General features: G+C 42.2%; 1 protein-coding gene across 1 annotated transcript in view; it reads left to right on the top strand.

Annotated features, from left to right (window-relative positions):
- SKP2 (S-phase kinase associated protein 2) overlaps positions 1-21,805 on the top strand; it is a 33,582-nt gene extending 11,777 nt beyond the window's left edge. The window contains exons 3-10 of the mRNA XM_025436475.3: positions 557-668; positions 3,394-3,537; positions 5,277-5,411; positions 6,928-7,026; positions 8,307-8,437; positions 14,973-15,024; positions 15,197-15,304; positions 19,905-21,805. Of these exons, the coding sequence (XP_025292260.1) occupies positions 557-668; positions 3,394-3,537; positions 5,277-5,411; positions 6,928-7,026; positions 8,307-8,437; positions 14,973-15,024; positions 15,197-15,304; positions 19,905-20,118 (995 nt within the window). The 3' untranslated portion in view covers positions 20,119-21,805. The remainder of the gene's footprint in view (positions 1-556; positions 669-3,393; positions 3,538-5,276; positions 5,412-6,927; positions 7,027-8,306; positions 8,438-14,972; positions 15,025-15,196; positions 15,305-19,904) is intronic.

Raw genomic sequence — 21,805 nt, 5'->3', positions numbered from 1 at the left:
ACACCCAAAGTGCCTCCTGGCAGCATAGTAAGTAGAGAGGTACATGAAAGCTCCCATTGGGAATTGCACTTGTTAGGCCAGGCCAATTGACTTGAGTGCTTTCTGTAAATCTGAAAGAAAAAGGAGGCTTCATTTGCCTTTTAGATAAGGTCACTACAGGGTAAATCACCCCCCAATCCACTTCTGAGAGAAACGAGGCATTTCCCAGCCACTAGAGGTATCCTACCTTAGACACTGTTGTGTGTATGCTACTTGAGGGGGTGGGGACTTGCTCTGGACCACCCATTAACATAGTGTCTGCCTAAGGGTGGTCGGCTGGTGCTGAAGGCAAAACGATTGGAAGAGTGTTCTTGGTTTTGTCTCTTCTCCTTTGCTGGGAAAGTGCTGTGCTGACTGCAGATGAAAAGAGAAACAATGGTGGGATGAGTCATTCAATTAGTGTTACATTCCCCTTCCAATATTGTGTATCCTTGATGTGCATGAAAAGACTCAGTAGACTTGATCGGGTAAAAGAACGACGATGAGAAAACACATTTATGTTTTCCCTCCCTTAAAGGTGTTTCCTGGGACTCACTTCCAGATGAGCTGCTCTTAGGAATCTTTTCCTGTCTGTGCCTCCCTGAACTCCTGAAGGTCTCCAGTGTTTGTAAGAGGTGGTATCACCTAGCGTAAGTATTTTTCACCTCTCTTGGCATTTGTGGGTTTGTTTTTTTTTTTAAGATTTTGTTTATTCATGAGAGACACAGAGAGAGAGAGAGAGAGAGAGGCAGAGACACAGGCAGAGGGAAAAGCAGGCTCCATGCAGGGAGCCCGACGTGCAACTGGATCCTGGGTCTCCAGGATCACGCCCTGGGCAGAAGGTGGCGCTAAACCGCTGAGCCACCCGGGCTGCCCTCTTTTGGCATTTGCGTGGGAGAAGGGGAAGGTTATGTATGTATTCATGTGAACCTAGTGAAACTAAACACCAAGAAAAATGTAGTAGCACAGAGCAGACTAGGTGTCTTCGTATTTTTATTAACCATCAATGTCGTCATTTCAGGTGGAAGGGAGGAGGCCCCTGGAGGTATAAACTTACCCACTTCTGCCAACTTCTTTTTTCTGTATTTCTGTGCTTATTGGATGCTGACTCTGGACCAGGCAATGGAGCACTAGAAGTGGAGGGCTACAGGGCTGCATAAAGGCCTGGCCACTCCTCACACCAGTCCTCACACATGGGGTCGGGGCAGGGAGCATGGTGGGGAGCACAGGCAGGCCCCAGTATTTGAGCCCATTGTGAACCATTCTCTGCCACTTAATGCTCTATGTGACCTGGGGACGTACTTGACACTTCTGAGCCTCCATCCACCCGTATATACCGTGAAGATCATAGTACCTTCCAGACAGGGCAGTTTAAGGGTGAAATAGGAAGATGCTGGCTGGCTCGTGGAAGCGTGCGGCACATGGCAGGTTGGGGGCACCGCTTTCAGGTTTGCACAGTGAGCTGCATATGCAACGTCTCAGTGTGCTGGAAGGCAGTAACAGGCTAGCAGGGATGGGGTTGGGGGGAAGACTTTGTTTTTCATTTTGAACTTTTTTCCCTCTGTACCACTTGTCATCTTCCAGCCCACCACTAGCCATCCTTTGTGCTTACAGGCATGTGTCTCTCGTCTCCCTCCATGTATCTAGGGCTCTCACTGAGAGGGCAAGAGCTCCTTCCCCTCCCCATTCAGGGCTGTGTGGGCCATAAGACACCGCAGGCATTTGCAGGAGTGGGCTCTTTGCTGAGAAGAGCCCTGGGGAGGTATGCACACACGGAGCGGTGGTTGCGCTGATCCCGCCCCCAGTGACCCCATAGTGATTTTCTCTTTCAGCCAGTCGTCCTCCTTGCGCAGAGTCTGTTAATGTTCATCTCAGTTGTCATACAAGTAATAGCCGGCATCTATGAAGCCCTGCCTTCTTGATAATAGAGGTCACACCACACATTGACCGTTTCTTTATGCAGAGTTCTTTCAAAGCCCTGCCAGTTGTCTGCTTATTTCAAGCAGTATCAAAAAATAAAATTCTCGTAGGCATTTAAAATGTTCCCTCTGTGCTTGATCTCATGTTTTCTTTTTTTTGTTAAGTTGAATTAATCTGTGGCTGTTAAAGGTCCCTTAGTGTCCTGTTTAATACCTTTGAGGACTTCATTTTTGCTTTACAAACACTGTCTAAAATCTAAGCAATATTTTTCCTTTTTCCTTGCACAGTAGTTCATACATACACATATATTTCTATGCATGTATATACATTTGTTTTCAAGCTTAAAGGGTATAATAGCTGAACTCCTTTGTAGGGTTCATTTTTCCTAATAGATATTTGATAGTGCTATTTCTTAATGAAGTATAGTTGACCCTTGAACAACCTGGTGCCTGGATTAGGGGGCACCTGCTCAGTTGAAAATCCACTTAGGACTTTTGACTCCCCAAAAACTTAACTACTAACAGATTACTGTTTACTGGAAGCCTAAGCCAAAACATAAGCAATTAACCCAGATCTTGTATATGTATTTTATACTCTTATTTTTACAGTAAAGTAAGTTAGGGAGAAGAAAATGTTATTAAGAAAATCATAAGGAGGGGATCCCTGGGTGGCTCAGCGGTTTGGCGCCTGCCTTTGGCAGGATCAGGGCGTGATCCTGGGGTCCCAAGATCGAGTCCCACATCAGGCTCCTGGCATGGAGCCTGCTTCTCTCTCCTCCTGTGTCTCTGCCTCTCTCTCTCTCTCTCTCTCTCTCTCTCTCTCTCTGTGTCTATCATAATAAGTAAATCAATCTTTAAAAAAAAAATCATAAGGAGTTAAAAGTTCATTTACAGTACTGTAAAAAATCTGCATATAAGTGAACCTGCTCAGTTCAAACCCATATGCAAAGGTCAGCTGTGGTGCTACCTTTCCTCCTTTTTGTTCTATTTACATGGTATTTAGGGTAATTGTGGTAACTAATTTATGCTTAACAAAAATAGCCAGTGGGATCATTTAGACCATTTGAATCTACCTACCTATTCAGTAATCAATTCAATGATTTGAGCAATCATTTTCAAAATTATTAAATTGTGTTGAACACTAAAGTTTTATTATGTAATTCCAGATCATTACATTGTAATGATAGCATTGAACCCACCTGAAGGAAATACAAATATGTGTGTGTGTGTGTATATACACACATGTATAGCTAAAGATGGAAGCTTATCCGTGATAGAGCAAGAAATACACAGTTGTGTCTTAAAAATACCATAGCTAGTTGTCTAGTCAACTCAAAACCAAAGCTTCCTTCGGAATTTGGTTCAGGGCTATTTAATGACCGTATCTTCCTTGTTGAGTGGTGGGGCCTTCCAGGATCTAGTGCCCCCAACTTACTGAGGACTTCCTGTTTTCCAGGTTTGACGAGTCTCTGTGGCAGACCTTAGACCTCACAGGTAGAAACCTGCACCCAGATGTGATTGGCCGGTTGCTGTCTCGAGGAGTAGTTGCCTTCCGCTGCCCACGATCATTTATGGATCAACCATTGGTTGAACATTTCAGGTAAAAAAAAAAAAAAAAAAAAGCCAGAAAAGACTTTCTAAGTCTTCAGGTAGAAACAGATCAAAGAGAAGCCCAGTGGCTCAGCAGTTTAGTGCTGCCTTTAGCCCAGGGCGTGATCCTGGAGACCTGGGATTGAGTCCCACGTTGGGCTGCCTGCATGGAGCCTGCTTCTCCCTCTGCCTGTGTCTCTGCCTCTCTCTCTCTCTCTCTCTCTGTGTCTCTCATCAATAAATAAATAAAATTTTTTAAAAAAGAAAGAAAGAAGAAAAGAAAGAAAAGAAAAGAAGAAAAGAAAAGAAAAGATCAAAACTTTTTTTCCCTGTAACCACCCTTACGGCCTGTGACAAGCCTGTGCAGTGGAATGTTAATTACATATTTTCCTGTGTGGTCTTTGTGTTGAAACAAGGCACAGCTTTCAGTGACACCATTCCCACTTTAAATCAGGGTTACTCTTGGACTCTTCCAGGGGGTAAGGGATGCACATTTTGCTTCTCAGGTGGGGTCCTCAGAGGATGGGCATCATGAGTCCCCTGAGGCAGAAGCCAGGTGGAGCACTCACCAGCAGATGCAAGGCAGCCCGCCTAGGTCTTTCCACACTGCCCATATCTGATAAAGACAAAGTGTGAGGAGTCTTCTCAGATTTCACGTAGCTCTGGGTAGCTAATCCTATGGTGGACAAATTTGCAGCCCGAGCGAGAATGCCCTCTTTTTGTTTATTTTGTGGAATATTTTGAAAAACTACTTCCCTGTTACTGATAGTTTTGCAATATGGTTTAGAGCCATCTCAAGCTGGAGTGGAATAACTAGATACTGAACAGAAAAATAAGCTAAAAACAGCAGACTTAAGGGCAAAACATGCATCCTGGGTCTTTCCCCTTCCTGCCATGGTCATATGGCAGCACTTCTCTTCCCCTAGTGGTTATCCTTCTCTTGTGGCTGTTCCTTCTGGGTCCCCTTCATGTGTGCTCTTTCCTCTGCTATTCTGGGGTCTGTCCCTGCTCCCTGGCTGCCTTCTCTTGATCCATACCCAGGCATTGGACATGCTATCTTATACAAACACAGATGTGCCGGAACTTTCAAATCCTCTCCCCTAGCTCAACACTCTCTTTCAAACTCCTAGGTCCAGTTACCTAGAAACTTCCGTACCTGCGTTTCCTTCAGGTACCTCAATATTAGCTTGCTCTTCCACTGTCTTTCTGTTTTAGTAATTTTTTCACTGGCCTTCGCCAAGAGGATTCATAGGCATAATCTTCTTGTCACCTACATTCAGCTCATTCTCCTGATGCCCACTAATTAGTTTCCTAAGTGGGACCATATCGGCAGTACCATCTTGACTTGGCAGAGATCCTCCTGAATTTTATTTATATATTTGAGAGCGAGAGGCACATGCATGAGGAAGTGCAAGTCATTGGGGGGCGGGGTTGGCAGAGGCAGAGGGGGGAGTTGTAGGACTTGATCCCAGGACCCTGAGATTGTGACCTTAGCTGAAGGCAGACTCTTAAATGACTGAGCCATCCAGGTACCCCCTGAAATCCTTCTGAATTTTAAAATGATTGAGGGGAGGGAGTTACCTAGTAGCAATTTATTGTAAGACTAAAACTATAGTACTATTTGAAATGTGTATTTAGGGTCATGTTTATGATTGGCTGCTGATCTGGGGAGGAGTGGGGATTGGATTTGATCTGGAGGTACTTGTGGGAGCCACCTCACAGAGCCTCTCTTTTCCCTCCTCTGTTCAGCTCTTTCCGTGTGCAGCACATGGATCTGTCCAACTCTGTAATTGATGTGTCTACCCTCCATGGCATTCTGTCCCAGTGCTCCAAGTTGCAGAATCTAAGCCTGGAAGGCCTACAGCTGTCAGACCCCATTGTCAAGTAAGTGGCTCTCAGGGGCATGTGACGAAGGCAGTTGTTTTTATGTCAGTTAACTTTGTTTCCTCAATGTGACTGGGGTGCCCTTCTGTTCATATCCAGATGGACTCAGAACATAACCGTGGGGTGCCCCAGCTTCTGTCATACTTTGCAGGACTCATCCAGGCAACCCAAGTTTGCATGCTAACTATATGCCAAGCCTTATGCTACGTTCTAGACATACAAGGATGGTGAATAAAGGCCTGGTCCCTGCCTCTCTCGTGGGGAGACATAATGACAGTGTGTTTGTTACATGCTTTGGTGAATCAGTGGTATCCCACAGAGAGACCTAATTAAATTGAAGGAGGGCAGCCTTCTCATAGGAAGTGACTCTTAAGTTGAGTATTGAAGATATTCAGGTTGGAGATTTCCACATGATGAGGTAAAGAAGCTGTCTAGGTAAAGCTGCCTGTGTGGTTCTCAACTCTGTAGTAGTTAGGAACTGCTAGAGCATATGGTACAGTGAGGAGATGCCAGGAGGTGTGGAGCAGGTCATAATGGGCCCCTGCCATGCTGTAAGAGGTCCAGACTCCGTGGTAGGCTCTGAAGAGGGAAACATGATAAAGAGAGTGGTCCTGAGAATGGAAGCACTAATGTCAGGGTTGAAAATTAGAAAGACAATGTACTTACTGGGTGCCTTTGAGTGTTAATCAGATGTAGAAAAAAACTAGACTAGTTATGATGCTGTTGTGTTCATTCAGGTGAGAAATGGTGAAACCTGATGTAAAAAAAAAAAAAACCATCATCATCATCATGATAACTACCAACATTTATTGAGCACTTACTATGTCCCAAATACTAAGTTCTTCAAAGGTAATCACATTAATTCTCACAGCAACCCAGGATGTAAGTTCTTATTGTTCCCTTTTTATGGATATGGAAACTGAGGCACAAAGAGGCTGAAATAACTTATCCAAGATCACACAGTTAGGAGGTGACAAAACCAGGAGTTGAACTTGGCAATAGAGTAGGATTCCAGAACTCTCACTCTTAATCACGGAGTTCCTTCCACCAACACAGGCATTTGGGAATGGAGAGGAGAGGGCAAATTTGAGCGATGTTTCATTGGAAGAACCTGGAGACTTGACAAGTAGAAGTGTGCCTAGAAGCTAATTCTAATTATGGGTGAAAGAGAAAGAATGTTTATTCCCGCACTCTTTTTTAATTTAAAAACTACATTGCTAGGTCTTGCTTGTGTGTTTAACTCTGTGCCAGGCACTATGCTGAGGAGCTCTTTATCACAGTATATAATTTAATCTTAACAACCCTACCAAGAAGGTACTGATTCTGCCGTTGCACAGATGAGTAAACTGAGGCAAAGCATCCCACTTGGTGTCATACAGAGAGTGAAACATGAACTGAAACTCACCTGTGGTTCGCAGGCTGTGGGCTTACCTACCTACTCCTCTAGCCTGCTTTCCTCAGAATGCTTAGGAATTGAACAACCGTGTCTTCCTCTGACATTTTTCTCTTTTTCCAGTAATCTTGCACAAAACTCAAATTTAGTGCGACTAAATCTTTCTGGGTGTTCTGGATTCTCCGAGTCTGCCCTGAAGACCTTGCTGAGCAGCTGTTCCAGGTGGGAAAGATTTGAGACTTGATTATAGAACTGTTTTTGCAAATCCACAACTGTCCCCCACATGAGTGAGGAATCGGATCTATTTCTTGAGCTATTCCTAACTCGGAGCTCTTGGTGATACGCGGTGTCCTTTACCCTTTAAACTTTCTGTTCAAACTGTTTGCAGAGGATACTTAGGTAGTGATCCCCCCCCCCTTTTCTTTATTATTAAAATAAGGAAAACTTAGTAATGTGTTTATCAACAGTATATTTGAAATTAATCTGTTCATACCTGACTATACAGGTATAGTCTGTAGACCTAACTTATACAAATATCCTAAGTTTGAGTGACTCCATTAAATACATCTTTATATCATGTAATGATGTCCGTATATAAGTACAGGCTACAGTTACAGATGTTAAGTGAGAGGAGGATGTGGCTCACAGAATACTGTGTGTGTGTGTGTGTGTGTGCGCCCTTTTTAATATCCCTGATCTTTCTGCTATAGTGTTGTATCTGCGTCTCTTTAATGACTTGCTGAAAGTAGGTTGTCTTTGGATAAGAATGTGATCCATGAGGTAACATGTATAACCCTACGTTTTATTCAGCAATGTCAGGAATGAGGTGTGGGGCTTAATGGTTAGATATTTGAATTCTTCATTTGCTCAGTCAACAGAAGCCATATAAGTGGCCTTTTGCAATGTCAACGTCTCTTTATTGGGAATCCTTGGTATAACCCATCAAATTTTTTTCAAGATTTTATTTATTTATTCATAAGAGAGAGGCAGAAACATAGGCACAGGGAGAAGCAGGACCCCAGGATCACAACCTGAGCCAAAGGCAGATGCTCAACCACTGAGCCACTCAGTGCCCCCAACCCATCAAATTTTTAAAGCGTCTTGAATGACTCTTCAGTCTCTGTGGTTGTTTGCCGACAACCTGGGTGGCTCAGAAAGAAAACAGAGGCTAGAACTGCCCCATTGAGTCTTGTAATGAGGTTTGAGCCATCAGGAGGAGAGGAGAGTGTTCCCTCCATTTCCAGAAGGGGGCATCACTCACTAAGACTTTGGCTCAGATCCCCTGGCAACTCTCTGGGGCAAACCAGGGCAGGGGAGTGTGTCAGGAGGAGAGAAGGCAGCTTAGGTGAGCAAAGGTAGCTGCTGAGAGAAGCAGGGGTTCTCTGCATGAGATGGTAAGGAACCTGTGGCTTTGTGTTTTCCCTGCAGCTTGAGACAGTGCTGCTAGGATTCATCCCTGTGTCATGGTTTCATACTTTCCTTCTTTCTCCTCTGGCCTGCAGATTGGATGAGCTGAACCTCTCCTGGTGTTATGATTTCACTGAAAAGCACGTGCAGGTGGCTGTGGCGCATGTGTCAGAGACCATCACCCAGCTGAATCTCAGCGGCTATCGAAAGAATCTCCAGAGATCAGGTGAGCCTGTCCAGGCACTGGGCCCTCCACGGCAACCACGGGAATTGTAGGTCTGATTTATTGAAGAGCCTGCCCTGCATCACTCGTCTCATTTAATCCAGTGCACGTGTTCTTAGCCCCATTGTTCAGATGAGGTAGCAGCGGATTGGAAAGGTTAGGTAAAGGTAGACAGCTGGTGAGGTAGCATCAAGACCTGAGTCCAGAATCTGGAGGTGGAAACCTTTATACTTTATTATTATTATTTTTTTATTTATTTATGATAGTCACACACACAGAGAGAGAGAGAGAGAGGCAGAGACATAGGCAGAGGGAGAAGCAGGCTCCATGCACCGGGAGCCCGACGTGGGATTTGATCCCCAGTCTTCAGGATTGCGCCCTGGGCCAAAGGCAGGCGCTAAACTGCTGCGCCACCCAGGGATCCCTATACTTTAAATCTATCTATCTATCTGTCTGTCTATCTATCTATCTATTTAGATTTTATTTATTCATGAGAAACAGAGAGAGAGAGAGGGCGGGGGATGTGGGTACGGGACAGAGACACAGGCAGAGGGAGTAGCAGGTTCCATACAGGGAACCCAATGTGGGACTCGATCCTGGACCCCGGGATCATGCCCTGGGCTGAAGGTGGCGCTAAACCACTGAGCCACCCGGGCTGCCCTAAACCACCTACCTATCTATCTATCTATTTATCTATTTATTTATTCCAATTTATTTTTAAAGAGAACTTCTTTTAATCAGCTAAATTGTTAGAGATAAAATAGTTGAATGCAGTGTTTGATCAGGGTTGAGCAGTAGTTCTCAATCAGAGGCAGTTTTCCTGCCAGGGGACATTGGCAGGGAGGTGGAGGGGTTCTGCAGACATTTTTGGCTGCCACGGCCGCGGGGGTGCTACTGGCATCTAGTGGGCAGAAGCCAGGAATGCTGGTAAGCAATGCCCCGGACAGCAGAATAACACAAAACGATAATCTGATCCAAAATGTCAGTAGTGCCAAGGTTGAAAACCCTGTTACAAACTCTGCTTATAAGTTCGTATCTACAGCTCTTTTCTTGTTGAGTCTACGAGGACAGTGAGGTAATTTGGTTGAACACGGGGTTTGAAGCTAGGGGTCATGTGTGACAGTTAAGAGCCTCAGTGTTCAGTTACGCTTTTTTAAATTGTCTTATTGGCAGAATCGTGATTGGCAGAGGTCAGTGTTTGCCAATGGCTTGGTTTGGTTTGGTTTTGTAACGGCTTCCCCTTGCGATCTCAGGCTATGGGCTCCCCAGAGCCTCATTAAGCTAGCAGCACGCCTCAGCTGTATCTTCGGGCCTTGGTGTTGACTCATAAGAGTATTTTGTTTTTATAGTTTTTATTATACTTTAAAAGATTTGAGCCAAACATTTTCAGAGTGTGTCTTCTTAGAATTTAAGTAGTATTTGGAAACTGCCTCTCTAGGACGAGATGTGTTTATCAGGCTACGGAGAAGAGGAGCTGGGTTCTTCGGAGCGGCCAGCGTGTTCAGTCCTTTGCCTGGGCTTGAGCCTGGATGCCTGCATCTTCTCAGAGGGGAATATTTTCTTTAGACATCTGTGAAAGGAACAGTGCATCTCTCTTCCTGCTCTACCATACATGCAATATTTATATTTTTTCCCTTTGAACACTATTTTAAATCTGATTGTGGTATTCTGTAGTCATTCTCACAAATACATAATTATGGGAAAGCACCAAGAAAATCAAATCAGTAATCTCAGTAAGGTCCTGCTGGTCTTTTTCCTGCATAAAAGTGCTTTTAAAGGGACGCCTGGGTGGCTCAGTGGTGGGCATCTGCCTTCGGCCCAGGGTGTGATCCTGGGGTCCTGGGATCAAGTCCCGCATCAAGCTCCCCTCAGGGAGCCTGCTTCTCCCTCTGCCTGTATCTCTGCCTCTGTATGTCTCATGAATAAATAAATAAAAACTTTATTTTAAAAAAAGTGCTTTTAAAAGTGGGCCATAGTGCATGAAATACTTTGTAATATGCTGCTTTTCCGCCCCCCCAGATAATCCCATAGCTACATCACATCATTTTCAGTGGCTGTGGGATATTCCATCATACAGAGGTGGAATAATTTATATTGATTTAATAATAATTTCTTCACTTGGTCTCCTTTTAGTGGACTTTTAGAGTCTTTACACAGTTTTTTTCCTTTTATAAACAACCCTGTCATGGAAAGAGACAAATGGAGTGCATTTCTAAGGGTGGATTCTTAAAAGTGGAATTGCTGAGTCAAGGATGAGGCTCTTCTGAAGCTCTGGGTCGTTCTTGCCAAATTGCCTTCCAAGGATTTTAAACTCCCACCAGCAAGCAGCCTTTCACATGGAGTCCCACCACCACCACCACCAGTTCTCCCCTGTTCATCCCCAAGCCAAGAAAAGGCAGTGCCTCATTTACATTTCCTTTCCATATCTGTATTTCCTGTTTCTTTATTGAGAGTTTTTCTGAATGCAGCAAGGTTCTGGGTGCAAGGTTGAGAAACTCTGCTGTAGGCAGGCTGCTGTTAATTTGTCCAAGTTTGGCTTAAAACCCTTCTCTTTGTTCCTCCAGAAAGGAATAGAGAGTCTTTTTACCAAGTTCTGGCAAGAATAATAGGTAATAAAATCCTGCTTGCTAGACACATTTGGGCCAAGGACAAAGGTCTGGAGTTTAAGTTGAAGTGTGTGTTTTCATAGTATTACGGTGGGAATCAGAGATTTTTTTTAAATGTCTTTAACAGTGGCACCCACTATTTCACTATTCCAAAGGTGATATGAATGTCATTTTAGCTCTAGAACAGGCATCTAGATTGGTGCCGGTCCTCCCGGGTTCAAGTTCCTGCTGTGCTGTTTGCTGGGTATTCCTGAGCAAGTTGCTAAACTTCACTGTTCCTCAGTTTCCTCATCAGTAAAACAGAGATAGTAGAGGAAGGCATCTCTTAGAGTCTAAGGAAGAAATGGGTTAATCCCATGGAGCTCGTTAACCCTGATGAGGGTGCAGTGGTTGTGGGCTGTTACTTTGCCACCACCATGGGGCAGTTGGGAAGCACTGCCCCTGAGTGTTGGAGCACCCAGCTCCTGGTCTTGGATTTGACCTTGACTTCTCTAGAAGAAACTGCCTCTCTCCAAAAATGACAGGTTAGATTTGGGGCTTTGTCAGATGCCTGCTGGCTCAGGTGGCTCTCCAGCGCGTGGAAACGAAGGGGGCGGTGGGTAGAGGGAATCTTAGCAGTGATGACCATTTCCTGACCCTTCCCACTGAGGGATGCCAGGGAAACTAACCAGTCCTACCTGCCAGGGTTTTATTCTTTCCTACATGGCATCGAAACGAGATAGTATCCAGTTTGGGATTTTGTTGAGGGCCGGTTGGCTGGCTAGGTGATAGGTCACTCAAAATTCTGTGCACGCCTTCATTTTTTTAGCCACTCATTAAACAAATGTTTATTGAGCACCTATCATGCACAGAGCCCTGTTCCCGACTTGGGAACTGTGGCCTTGAACAGAGCTGCTGAAGTCACCCCTGCATGGCTTACATTCTGGTGGGAAGGCCAGACAGTCAACAAATAGCTAAAAGTGAGGAGAGGAGGTGAAATGCGGGGACGGGAAAGGGAACAGAGTGACCAGACGGAGAACGGGCCAGAGGGGGCTGTTTTCAGATGCAAGGGCCAGAGGGCCTGTCCCGGGAAGTGGCACTTGAGCTCAGGCCTGATTGAGTGAAGGTGTGAGGTATATAGATAAGTGAGGAAAGAACATTCTGGAACTGGAACCAGCCAGTGCAGAGGCTTTGATATGGGAGCCAGAGTGAGAGGGAGCGAGGACAGTGATGGGAGGTAAGCTAGCCCGGGGTTCTCTAAGCCAAGACAGAAGCTTTGTTCAGATTTTTTTGAGTGAGATGGGAAGCCACTGTAGCATTTTGAGCAGGAAATGACATGATTTAAGTCACCTTTAAAAGTTGTCTTCCAGGGCAGCCTGGGTGGCTCAGTGGTTTAGTGCCGCCTTCAGCCCAGGGTGTGATCCTGAAGACCCGGGATCCAGTCCCGTGTTGGGCTCCCTGCATGGAGCCTGCTTCTCCCTCTGCCTGTGTCTCTGCCCCTCCCTCTTTCTGTGTCTCTCATGAATAAATAAATAAGATATTTAAAAAAATAAAATAAAAGTCATCTTCTAGTGCTGTGTTGAGAAAAGGCTGTAAAAAGACTTGGGTGGTGACATTGGGCATGGTAAGAAGTGATCAGACATTAAAAAGCCAACAGACTGGATGTGGGATGTGAGAGAACAGTTGGGTACGACTCCCAGGCTTCGGCCTCAGCTACTGGATCTGTGACATGAGCACTTTCTCGGAGCCAGGGAAGGCTTTAGGGAAGGACCAGATTTAGAGGACAAATGAAGTACTTGCTTTTAGGCTGAATTTTGGATGTCTGTCCCACATCCCAGTGGGTGTGTTGAGGAGACAGTTTAAAATGCAAGTCTAGGGGTGCCTGGGTGGTTCAGCGGCTGAGCATCTGCCTTCGGCCCAGGGCGTAATCCTGGGGTCTTGGGATCGAGTCCTGTGTTGGGCTCCCCACAGGGAGCCTGCTTCTCCCTCTGCCTACGTCTCTGCCTCTCTCTGTATCTCTCATGAATAAATAAATAAAATCTTTTAAAATAAAATAAAATGCAAGTCTAGGATTCAGGGGAGGGGATGGGGCTGAAGACAGAGCTGTGGAAAGGAAAAACCCCAACCGTGAATGAAGCTTGTTTATTTTTAAAAACAAATAACATTTATTGATTCATTTTCTTTTTTCTTTTCTTTTCTTTTCTTTTCTTTTCTTTTCTTTTCTTTTCTTTTTTTTCTTTCTTTCTTTTCTTTTCTTTTCTTTTCTTTTCTTTTCTTTTCTTTTCTTTTCTTTTCTCTTTCCTTTTCCTTTTCCTTTTCCTTTTCCTTTTCTTTCGAGAGGGGGCTCAAGTGGAAGGGGTACAGCAGAAAGACAGAGAAGAATCCTAAGCAGGCTCCAGACCTAGAACAGAACCTGGTGCTGGAGGCGAGGAGGGCAGGCAGGCAGGTTTGAACTCAAAATACTGACATCATGACCTGAGCCAAAATCAAGAGCTAGATGCTGAGCCAGCTGAGCCACTCAAGTGCCCCTGTTGATTCATTTTCTGATGGCAAAGTAGCACATGGGACTGTCTTCCAAATTCTGGAGTTACCTGTAATCCCACCACCCTTGGGTGGATTTCCTTCCAGCCTTCCCCGCTGACCACCACCCCATGAACCTTTTTCTCTCTGTGAATTTGTGTGCAAATATGAGTTTTTGAGTGTGTTTTTACTAAATTGAGATTATAGTGATTGTGTGTATTTTGTTTTGTTTTTCACTACACAATGTATCTTATTTTTTCATGTTGTGAAATGTTAATTTAAAAGCTCTTGAGTGACCACTGTTGGCATTGTGTTCCACAGAATGGATGGAGGTTAACGAATTAAAATAATTGGGGGAAGGGCTATTATAACTATTGCTAAAATGAATATCTTCATGCACACCTAGTTGTTTCTCTAAAAGTGGAATTACTGAGCCAAAGAGTCAAGTGTATAATCTCAGAACACACAAAAAAAATCCGTTCCCCCTAAAAAAAAAAATCAGTTTGCTCTCCTGAAAGTCTGCTTAAAATTAAATATTCACTCGTAGTATATGTGGGACCTGCTTTATTATATTTAATCAAATCTGGGTATTATGATAGAATTTTTTTTTCATTTGATGGCTGAAAAGCAGTAATTTAATTTTACTTTATCTTTCTTGCTCCATTTTTCTCTGTTTGGCCAAGTATTGTTTCACATTCTTTGCTCATTTTCTGTTTTTCTTTACTTTTCATATACGACCATTAACTCTCTGCTTAATGTATGTTGGAAACATTCCCAGTTTTCTGATACTTAAATTTTGTTTGTGTTTTGTTTTGCTTTAACACGGTAGATTTAATGTTTTTATGTAGTAAATTATTAGTGTTTTCCTTTATGTTTTCTTGTGTTTAGAAAATCCTTAGTTATCCCAAGATCCAATGAATAATCACCCATATTTTTGCAGTTAGGACTTTTTAATATGTGTGGAATTTATTTGGATATATTATTTGAGTTGGAGAAATAGGTTTTTTTCTGCTCATAGTAGCACTGTTATTTTTTAAAAATAATCCATGATTTCCCCCCCATATTGATTTTAAGTGCTACCTTTATAATACTTTGCTTATTTATAGATGGTGGTATTTGGTTTTGCATTTTGCTAATGTGAATGGGTTTCTTTTTTTCTTTTTTCCCCAGCTAGGTATTGCAGATACATAGATATACATGGTTATTAACCTACCTTATTACGTAGTTCTCTTACTATTTCCAGTTGTTTCTCTGGGATTTTCTGGGTTCAAAATCTTATATGCCAAGATGATGATTTTGTGTCTTCTTTCCAATAGTGTGACTTCAGTCGCCTTCATTTTTCAAGCTTCGAGCACAAAGTTAAATGATAGTGTTGATGGCAGATATCCTTATCTTGTTCCTCATTTTAATAATGACCATCTTTTTTCCTGTAGATGTCTCTACCTTAGTTGGAAGATGTCCCAATCTTGTGCATCTAGACTTAAGGTATTTTTTTGTTTATTTATTTTAAAACAAAAATTGAAAAATCATGACTGCTCACTGAAGGAGGAAAGGATCTTAGCATGTTGAATGGAAGGAACCAGGCAGTTGGTTATTTTTGTTTTCTCCATCTGAACTGATGGATGGGTTTTGAATCTTCCCTTCTGCTCTGTTACAGCGATAGTGTCATGCTGAAGAATGACTGCTTTCCGGAATTTTACCAGCTTAACTACCTCCAACATCTGTCACTCAGTCGGTGCTATGATATAATACCTGAAACTTTACTGTAAGTATTTCATTTTCTAAAAGTAGGAAAAGATGGGGAACAAAAGAGATGTTACTTGGTGTTAATAGTTGTTACTATTAATAGCAGATGTTTAAAACTTGAACAACAATATTCGATATTTGTAGTGTACCACAAATAGGCTAGGGAAGTCCAGCAAGGCAGAAAAACCAAAGCAAAATTTTGTGCTTAAAATATCTTGGAAAGTTGACTAGGATAGTTTACTATAAACATGTGTTATTTAGCTAGAAGCAGGTTTAAATATTAGAATATAGTATTCTGGTATCTGGAAGTCTTGCAAAAAGAGAAGACCATTTTTAACCTCCAGGGAGCTCCGAGTATAACTGGGAAGCAGACCCAGTGGGGGCATTCCTCCCCCCACCCCCACATTTTTCAAATCAACTCCAGCTGATTCTGAAAGGCTCCCTCTGGGCATAGAGGAAAGTTTTACTAGTGATGTCTGTCCTGGACGGTGGTCAAAGAATTGGAAGAATGGCATCGTGTCAACAGTAAATGTCATGAGTCCAGTGCTATCTTGGAATAGGAGGAGAATTGAAGTCTAAAAGAATGAAGTGACTTAACCTGAAGCTATAAAGTAAGTTAATGGCTGAGCTAGGTCTGCATTCTAGGTTTTCTGGACTGATGAAGATAGTCTATAGCTAATCCAGCAGTTCTTAAGGGGGTTAATCTTGTACCTGCTCAGCAACTTGCACAAAAGTCAAGGGAGTGCAAAGAAAAAAAAGAGTCTAGTCTGTCTCTCTTTGAGAAAGTGCTGTTGTGAAGTCTTTCTAGGAATAACACTATTTATTTTTTTAAAGTTTCTTTTATCCCCAAAGGGCTGGAAAATCCATCCTCATGTAGGATGTAGATGCATAACAATTTTATTAAAAACCACTGGAAGTCAGTATCTTGCATTTGGTCAGGTGCCCTTCTTTCTTATATTTTTCCAGTCCGGATGCCCTGACTGAGGCTGCTGCCCTCATGTAGCTCACTATCCAGACAAAGGTAGTTTGGCTACTGGTTCGTACCAAAGGAGGGTGGTGAATTTGGACAAAGAATTTATGTAATCCTCGAATGATTGGTGTGGATCTTCTAAGTTAGTTTCAATTAATAGATCAGATACTTCAGCTCTACAGGGTTAACTGGTAGTATTAGATAATCCGATAATTATGTTTTTAATAAATCACTTTAATCAATCTTGGGCTTAGGGTCTCAGCTGGTATCTTATTTGAAAAAGCACTGTCTAAAAGGGATGGCAGTGTGTACTTCCACGGCTCTTAGATGGTAGGGTGTAAATTCGTATACATGGAGCCTTTATTAACGTCTTGTGGCCTCTGGTATCCAGAACTCCTGAGAGCCTCTGGCATCCACCTAGAGAGACATCTCTGTCCTCCGTCCCCCCTGTCTTTGCCATTTGGGCTTCAGCTGCGTTGCCCATGCAGCTCCTGGGGATGACAGCGATCAGTCTTCTTTAGTTGCTTGTCACAAGAGACTATGCACATGTCTCACGTTTGTTCTTTCTCTCCAGGGAAAGAAGCTAAGCAGGTAATCCCCAAATGCCTTTTCTTAGGCAGAGGCTAGGGGAAAGTGGTGAGCTCTCACAGTTTGATATTTTTATCCAGTAGGATAGTAACACTTGCCTAGTCCTGCCTGCAGGCAGTGTGAATTGATGGTTAAGAGCACGGACCTAGGTTTGAACCTTCACTGCCTTGTGACTTATCCAAACCTTGTCTTGAAATAAGAACCAGGCATCAGGAGTTTAGTTGCAAAAAAGAATGAGAACAGAGAGGAAAAAAAGATGCTCTCTTTATACTTTAAGGTAAAAGAGTATGCTTCTTCAGGCATTATGTAAACAATATACTGGTGAACTTTATGAATCCATTAGGATGACTTTGCCTGTACCTTATCCTTAGAAGTTTATAAAGTGTTATTTTCTCTACTTTCATTCTGGCACCTGATGTACTCAAAATTCATAGTAAGAATTCTAGGATTGTCAATAGTAATTTTGAGAAAGCCACTTAGGCTGAAGAATTTTTATTTATTATCTCAGAAGTGGGAGAATAAAATTTGAGTGCCTTTTTTTCTATAATGATCTTGGGAAGCTGTAGGTTTTTCTTCCTCAGGATATGCCCGCATTGTATGTATTCCCTTCAGCCTTAATTGATCTTATTTCTTGTGTCCAAATTTTCTTCTGATTATTCCGTATTTCTCATTCAAGTAAGAAAGCCACACTGGAGATTGTAAACTGACCTGGGATTAGGAGAGACTAAAGAAAAAGTCTGTGGTAGGAGAATTTGGAGTCAGGCATTTACTTGATTTTATAAGGAAAACAGGATTATGTAGTTGAGGGGTAAGGTGTGAACCTGTGAAATCTTCTCTTTTCTAAGGGGGAACAAAGATACACAAGACATTACCAGAGTCCTCGTATGCTTCTTAAATTGGAAATAATGGCTCTTCAACTGTTCATTTCTATTTCCTGTCCTTTGGTTGCTTTTCAGTCTAAAGAGATGCTTATCACATGGGTTCCGCTGTGTTATAGATGACGCATGTACTAAGGGGTTTGATATCAGTGTTTTTAATGTTTTAGTCCCCTTAAAATTTTAGAAGACCATCCTATGCTATGCAGCTCACTCCTTTGTCACCTAGGACACCATTTCCTTACTCCCAGCCAGGCTCCTTCCCAGGCCGTTGGCAAGAACGTTTCCTCTCCTGCCGTCTGCTGTACCTCCTTCCCTTCCGCCCACCTACAGTTTCTGCTTCTAATACTGTCCACTGTAGGATGACTTATAATTGGGCTAATTCAGATATCCCAGCACCCAAATTCTTACTACAAAGTTCTCAAATACTCAGATTTCACATAAGAGGATTTAAGCAGAATTGCTGTCAGGTGATGGTGAGTATAAACATCTATGTGCCGTGACCTTCTCTGCCTTCCCGTGTCTATATTCCAGAGGTTACTTTACTTTAAGAAGAAAAGTACTTTGTTCTTCCTGATTTTCTTTTTTGTCTGTTGTAACCTCCAGATCTTGTTGCTGTCCTTTTATGAACACCAAGCATATTTGTTTTACTTAGGTAGTACTTTTATTTTCTAAATTACCCTCCATCTTTATTCAGCTAACATTTATTAGCCTCTGTGGTGTTTAATACACTTGTTGAATGTAGAATAAATCCATTTAGAGGGTAATGGGGTGACTGGGAGAGCAGACTGAAAACATGGAAAGTCCTAAGGCCAGCTGAACGGTTTGAGTTCCGTAAACAAGAGGACAGCATCAAAGGCTTGGGTGGGTGGAGGGGGTGGGGGGTGACATAATCTTCCTAGGCTTTAGGAAGATGCCTTGAACATAGGTACATAGAATAGGCTGGAAGGAAGAAAAGATTGGAGGCCAGGTTACAGTTACTATGAGGAAAGTTTGGTTTTTTTAGTAATTAATCGGCAATATGAAAATATAAAGGATGCTTCTAACTCTAGGTCATTGATGTGTTCATTGATCTGTAGTGGGATTTTGTTGATATTCCAAACTAAATATTCCCTTTCCTAAGACTTTGTACTGTGTGTCCCAACCTGGAGCAAATACAGATCAGAGAGATGAATTCCTAAGCACATAGATCTGAGCTAAGAAGAAAGAATCATTACCTAAAAGTATTTGCTTTGGGGAAACAGGCTCTCTTTTTTGTGGACCAGAATTTCTCTGTTGACAGAGTTGTATTTCACTTAATGGGAAATAGCTAAGAAGAGGATTGGCATATATGTGACCAAAAAAATAAAAAATATGTAAAGAAGTCAGATGGCTTTTGCCTCTCGTAGAAAAGGTGTGACTAATCAATCCTTTTCTCCATCTGTGCCCAACTACTCCCATCTGCACCCACCTACGCAGCCCTGTCCTAAATACCATAGCAAAGTCGCTGTTAGATGTTATCACAGGTAATGGACCTACTAAGAAGTTACTTTAACTTCTCTTGCTCCTCTTTTGAAAGAGCCTGGTTCAAATAAAGGTCAAGTCCATATTTTGGAATTACATGTAACCTGTGGTGATTCTTTGCCATCACTGGCTCCCAGCTTCTCATGACACTTGAACTCCTTTCAGTTTTAGATCAAGAATAGAAAAAGGATGGGCAGCCCGGGTGGCTCAGCGGTTTAGCGCCGTCTTTGGCCCAGGGCGGATCCTGGAGTCCCGGGATTGAGTCCCACGTCGGGCTCCCTGCATGGAGCCTGTTTCTCCCTCTGTCTGTGTCTCTGCCTCTCCCTCTCCCTATGTCTCTCGTGAATAAATAAATATTAAAAAAAAAAAAAAAAAGAGAGAGAATAGAAAAAGGAAGCAACTATGGTTGGATTTTAAAGAAATCTCAGCATTTTTAGATTGTGAGAAAACATTTAACAAAATGCGCCTGCGTGGGTCCTGGGGCCATGTTGTCCGAGCACAGAAAGGTCTGTGCTTTCTGGTTTGATTCATCTATTCTATTTTCTCAAATCATTGATTGCAAATTATGTTTTCAGTTTGCATTTTGTAGAATATAAAACAAATGGTAAAAATTGGGTCATGTAACTCTGGTGGATCAGTTACCATAGATACTGCTATTCTGAGAAGTCTCTCTTCCTTTCCAGTGAACTTGGAGAAATCCCCACACTAAAAACACTACAAGTTTTTGGAATCGTGCCAGATGGTACCCTTCAACTGTTAAAAGAAGCCCTTCCTCATCTGCAGATTAATGGTTCCCATTTCACCACCATCGCCAGGCCGACCACCGGCAACAAAAAGAACCAGGAGATATGGGGCATCCGATGCCGGCTGACACTGCAAAAGCCCAGTTGTCTATGAAGTATTTATCACAAGATGGTGTCTCCTCTTTTCTTTGGAACAGGGAAAATAGGCAGGAAGCCTGCTTGCTGGAGCACTCAGCTGTTTTTATTCTTGGTTTTCCCTTTGCCTTCATTCTGCAAGTATGTTAGACAGCCGTTTGAGAGAGAAGACTATGAAGTTTTGCTTTTTCTAAATAACCAGAAAAGCTTCGGTCACTGCTTTTGTACACTTAGGAGCCTAAGTTTAAGGCCTTTGGGAATTTTAGGAGAGCCTGTAATTTCAGGATGCCTTAAGCAGCAAGATTTGAGCCACCTCTTTCAAGTGCCCTTCTTATTAAATCTATTTAGAATCAAGCGTAAGAATCACCACCAGCAAATCGTTCTCACAATCTATATGGTGACTTCTATTTAATTTTTCAGTATTGCTTTATGAGACATAGACTGCTAGAAGTGTTTGTGTTGTGAACGGAACAAAAGGAGAATCATAGGATAGTAGCATTTGTGGCAACCTCTTCTGGAGATAGAAAAATACGCATTTCAGCTTTGCCTGTAGATATGAAATTAGGTTCATGGAAACAAATAGCTCTGGGCAATTCACACTAAATGACAAATGACTGACCAATCAGAGGTGAAGAATTGGTAGAGAATTTGAAAGCTCAAGAGGCAGTTTTCTATGACAGGTCAATCTGAAGTATCTTCTCATGCACATCAGTGAAGTTTCCATAATGTCATGTGCTCGCAGAATTCCGAATTAGCTGAGGAAATATAATTGTGGTCTTCTAACTTTGTGATCAAATGACGTTAACATGGGTTCTTTCGCTTTTAAAATGGCTCGCTTTGTTTCAGACAGATGCTAGTAGCTGGTCAGTCTTTATTCTTGAAATGTTGGATGGAATGCCAAACTGAAGTTCCCTGCCATTTTTCCTTTATTGTCCAAGTTCTTGAAGTTATTTTTATATTACTCTGGAATCAAGTATTTTCAATTGCCTTTTTAAAAAAAATGTCCCCCACAATAATTGAAAGTCATTATTTTCTAAAGTTACCGGACATGGAGTTGCCCAAGAAGAACTACATGTTCATTCACTCAGAAATACACATTAGAAGTAGGTGTGAGTTCCATGCAGTTTCTAAGCAGTGAGACAACTTGAAATGACATCAAGGTTAAGACTCAGGTGTGGAATCTTTTGATAACAACAGTGCTTTTATTTTTTTTTTTTTAATAATGTCTAGAAGAAAAAGGATTAAATTCTACTTTAAAACAAAACACTAATTTTTTAATTTAAATTGATGATCTTCCCATATGTTCAAAATGAACAAAAAAGCTAAAACCTGTTATTTCTATTAATTGTTTTTAAATCAGATTCTTCAAATGTCAGAAACAACGATTTGAAGTGCCCTTATCTGCCCAGACCTAAGGAGGAACATTTTAAAGTGGTCTTATGCAGGAAATAATTATGTTTTGATTTTGTACTGATTAAAAAGTGCTACATATACTACATGAAATTATTGTTTACAGATTAGTGACAAGGGCTGATGATAGTACCCAATTGGGCTGTGATTTCCAGATGCCCTCAAATGTACAGTACTTCCAAACTCAAGTCCAGCCATAAGCTATTTTGCTAACATGTCAGAGTGATCTGTATTTTTGTATGTGATTTCTACTTTTATACACCTGTTTTAAAATAAAACAATTTTTATAAAAATGA

This window comes from Canis lupus, chromosome 4 (assembly GCF_003254725.2).
Source record: "Canis lupus dingo isolate Sandy chromosome 4, ASM325472v2, whole genome shotgun sequence".
Taxonomy (NCBI): Eukaryota; Metazoa; Chordata; class Mammalia; order Carnivora; family Canidae; genus Canis; species Canis lupus.
The sequence above is the reverse complement of the archived record's forward strand: the minus strand, read 5'-3'. Positions and strand labels throughout refer to the sequence as shown.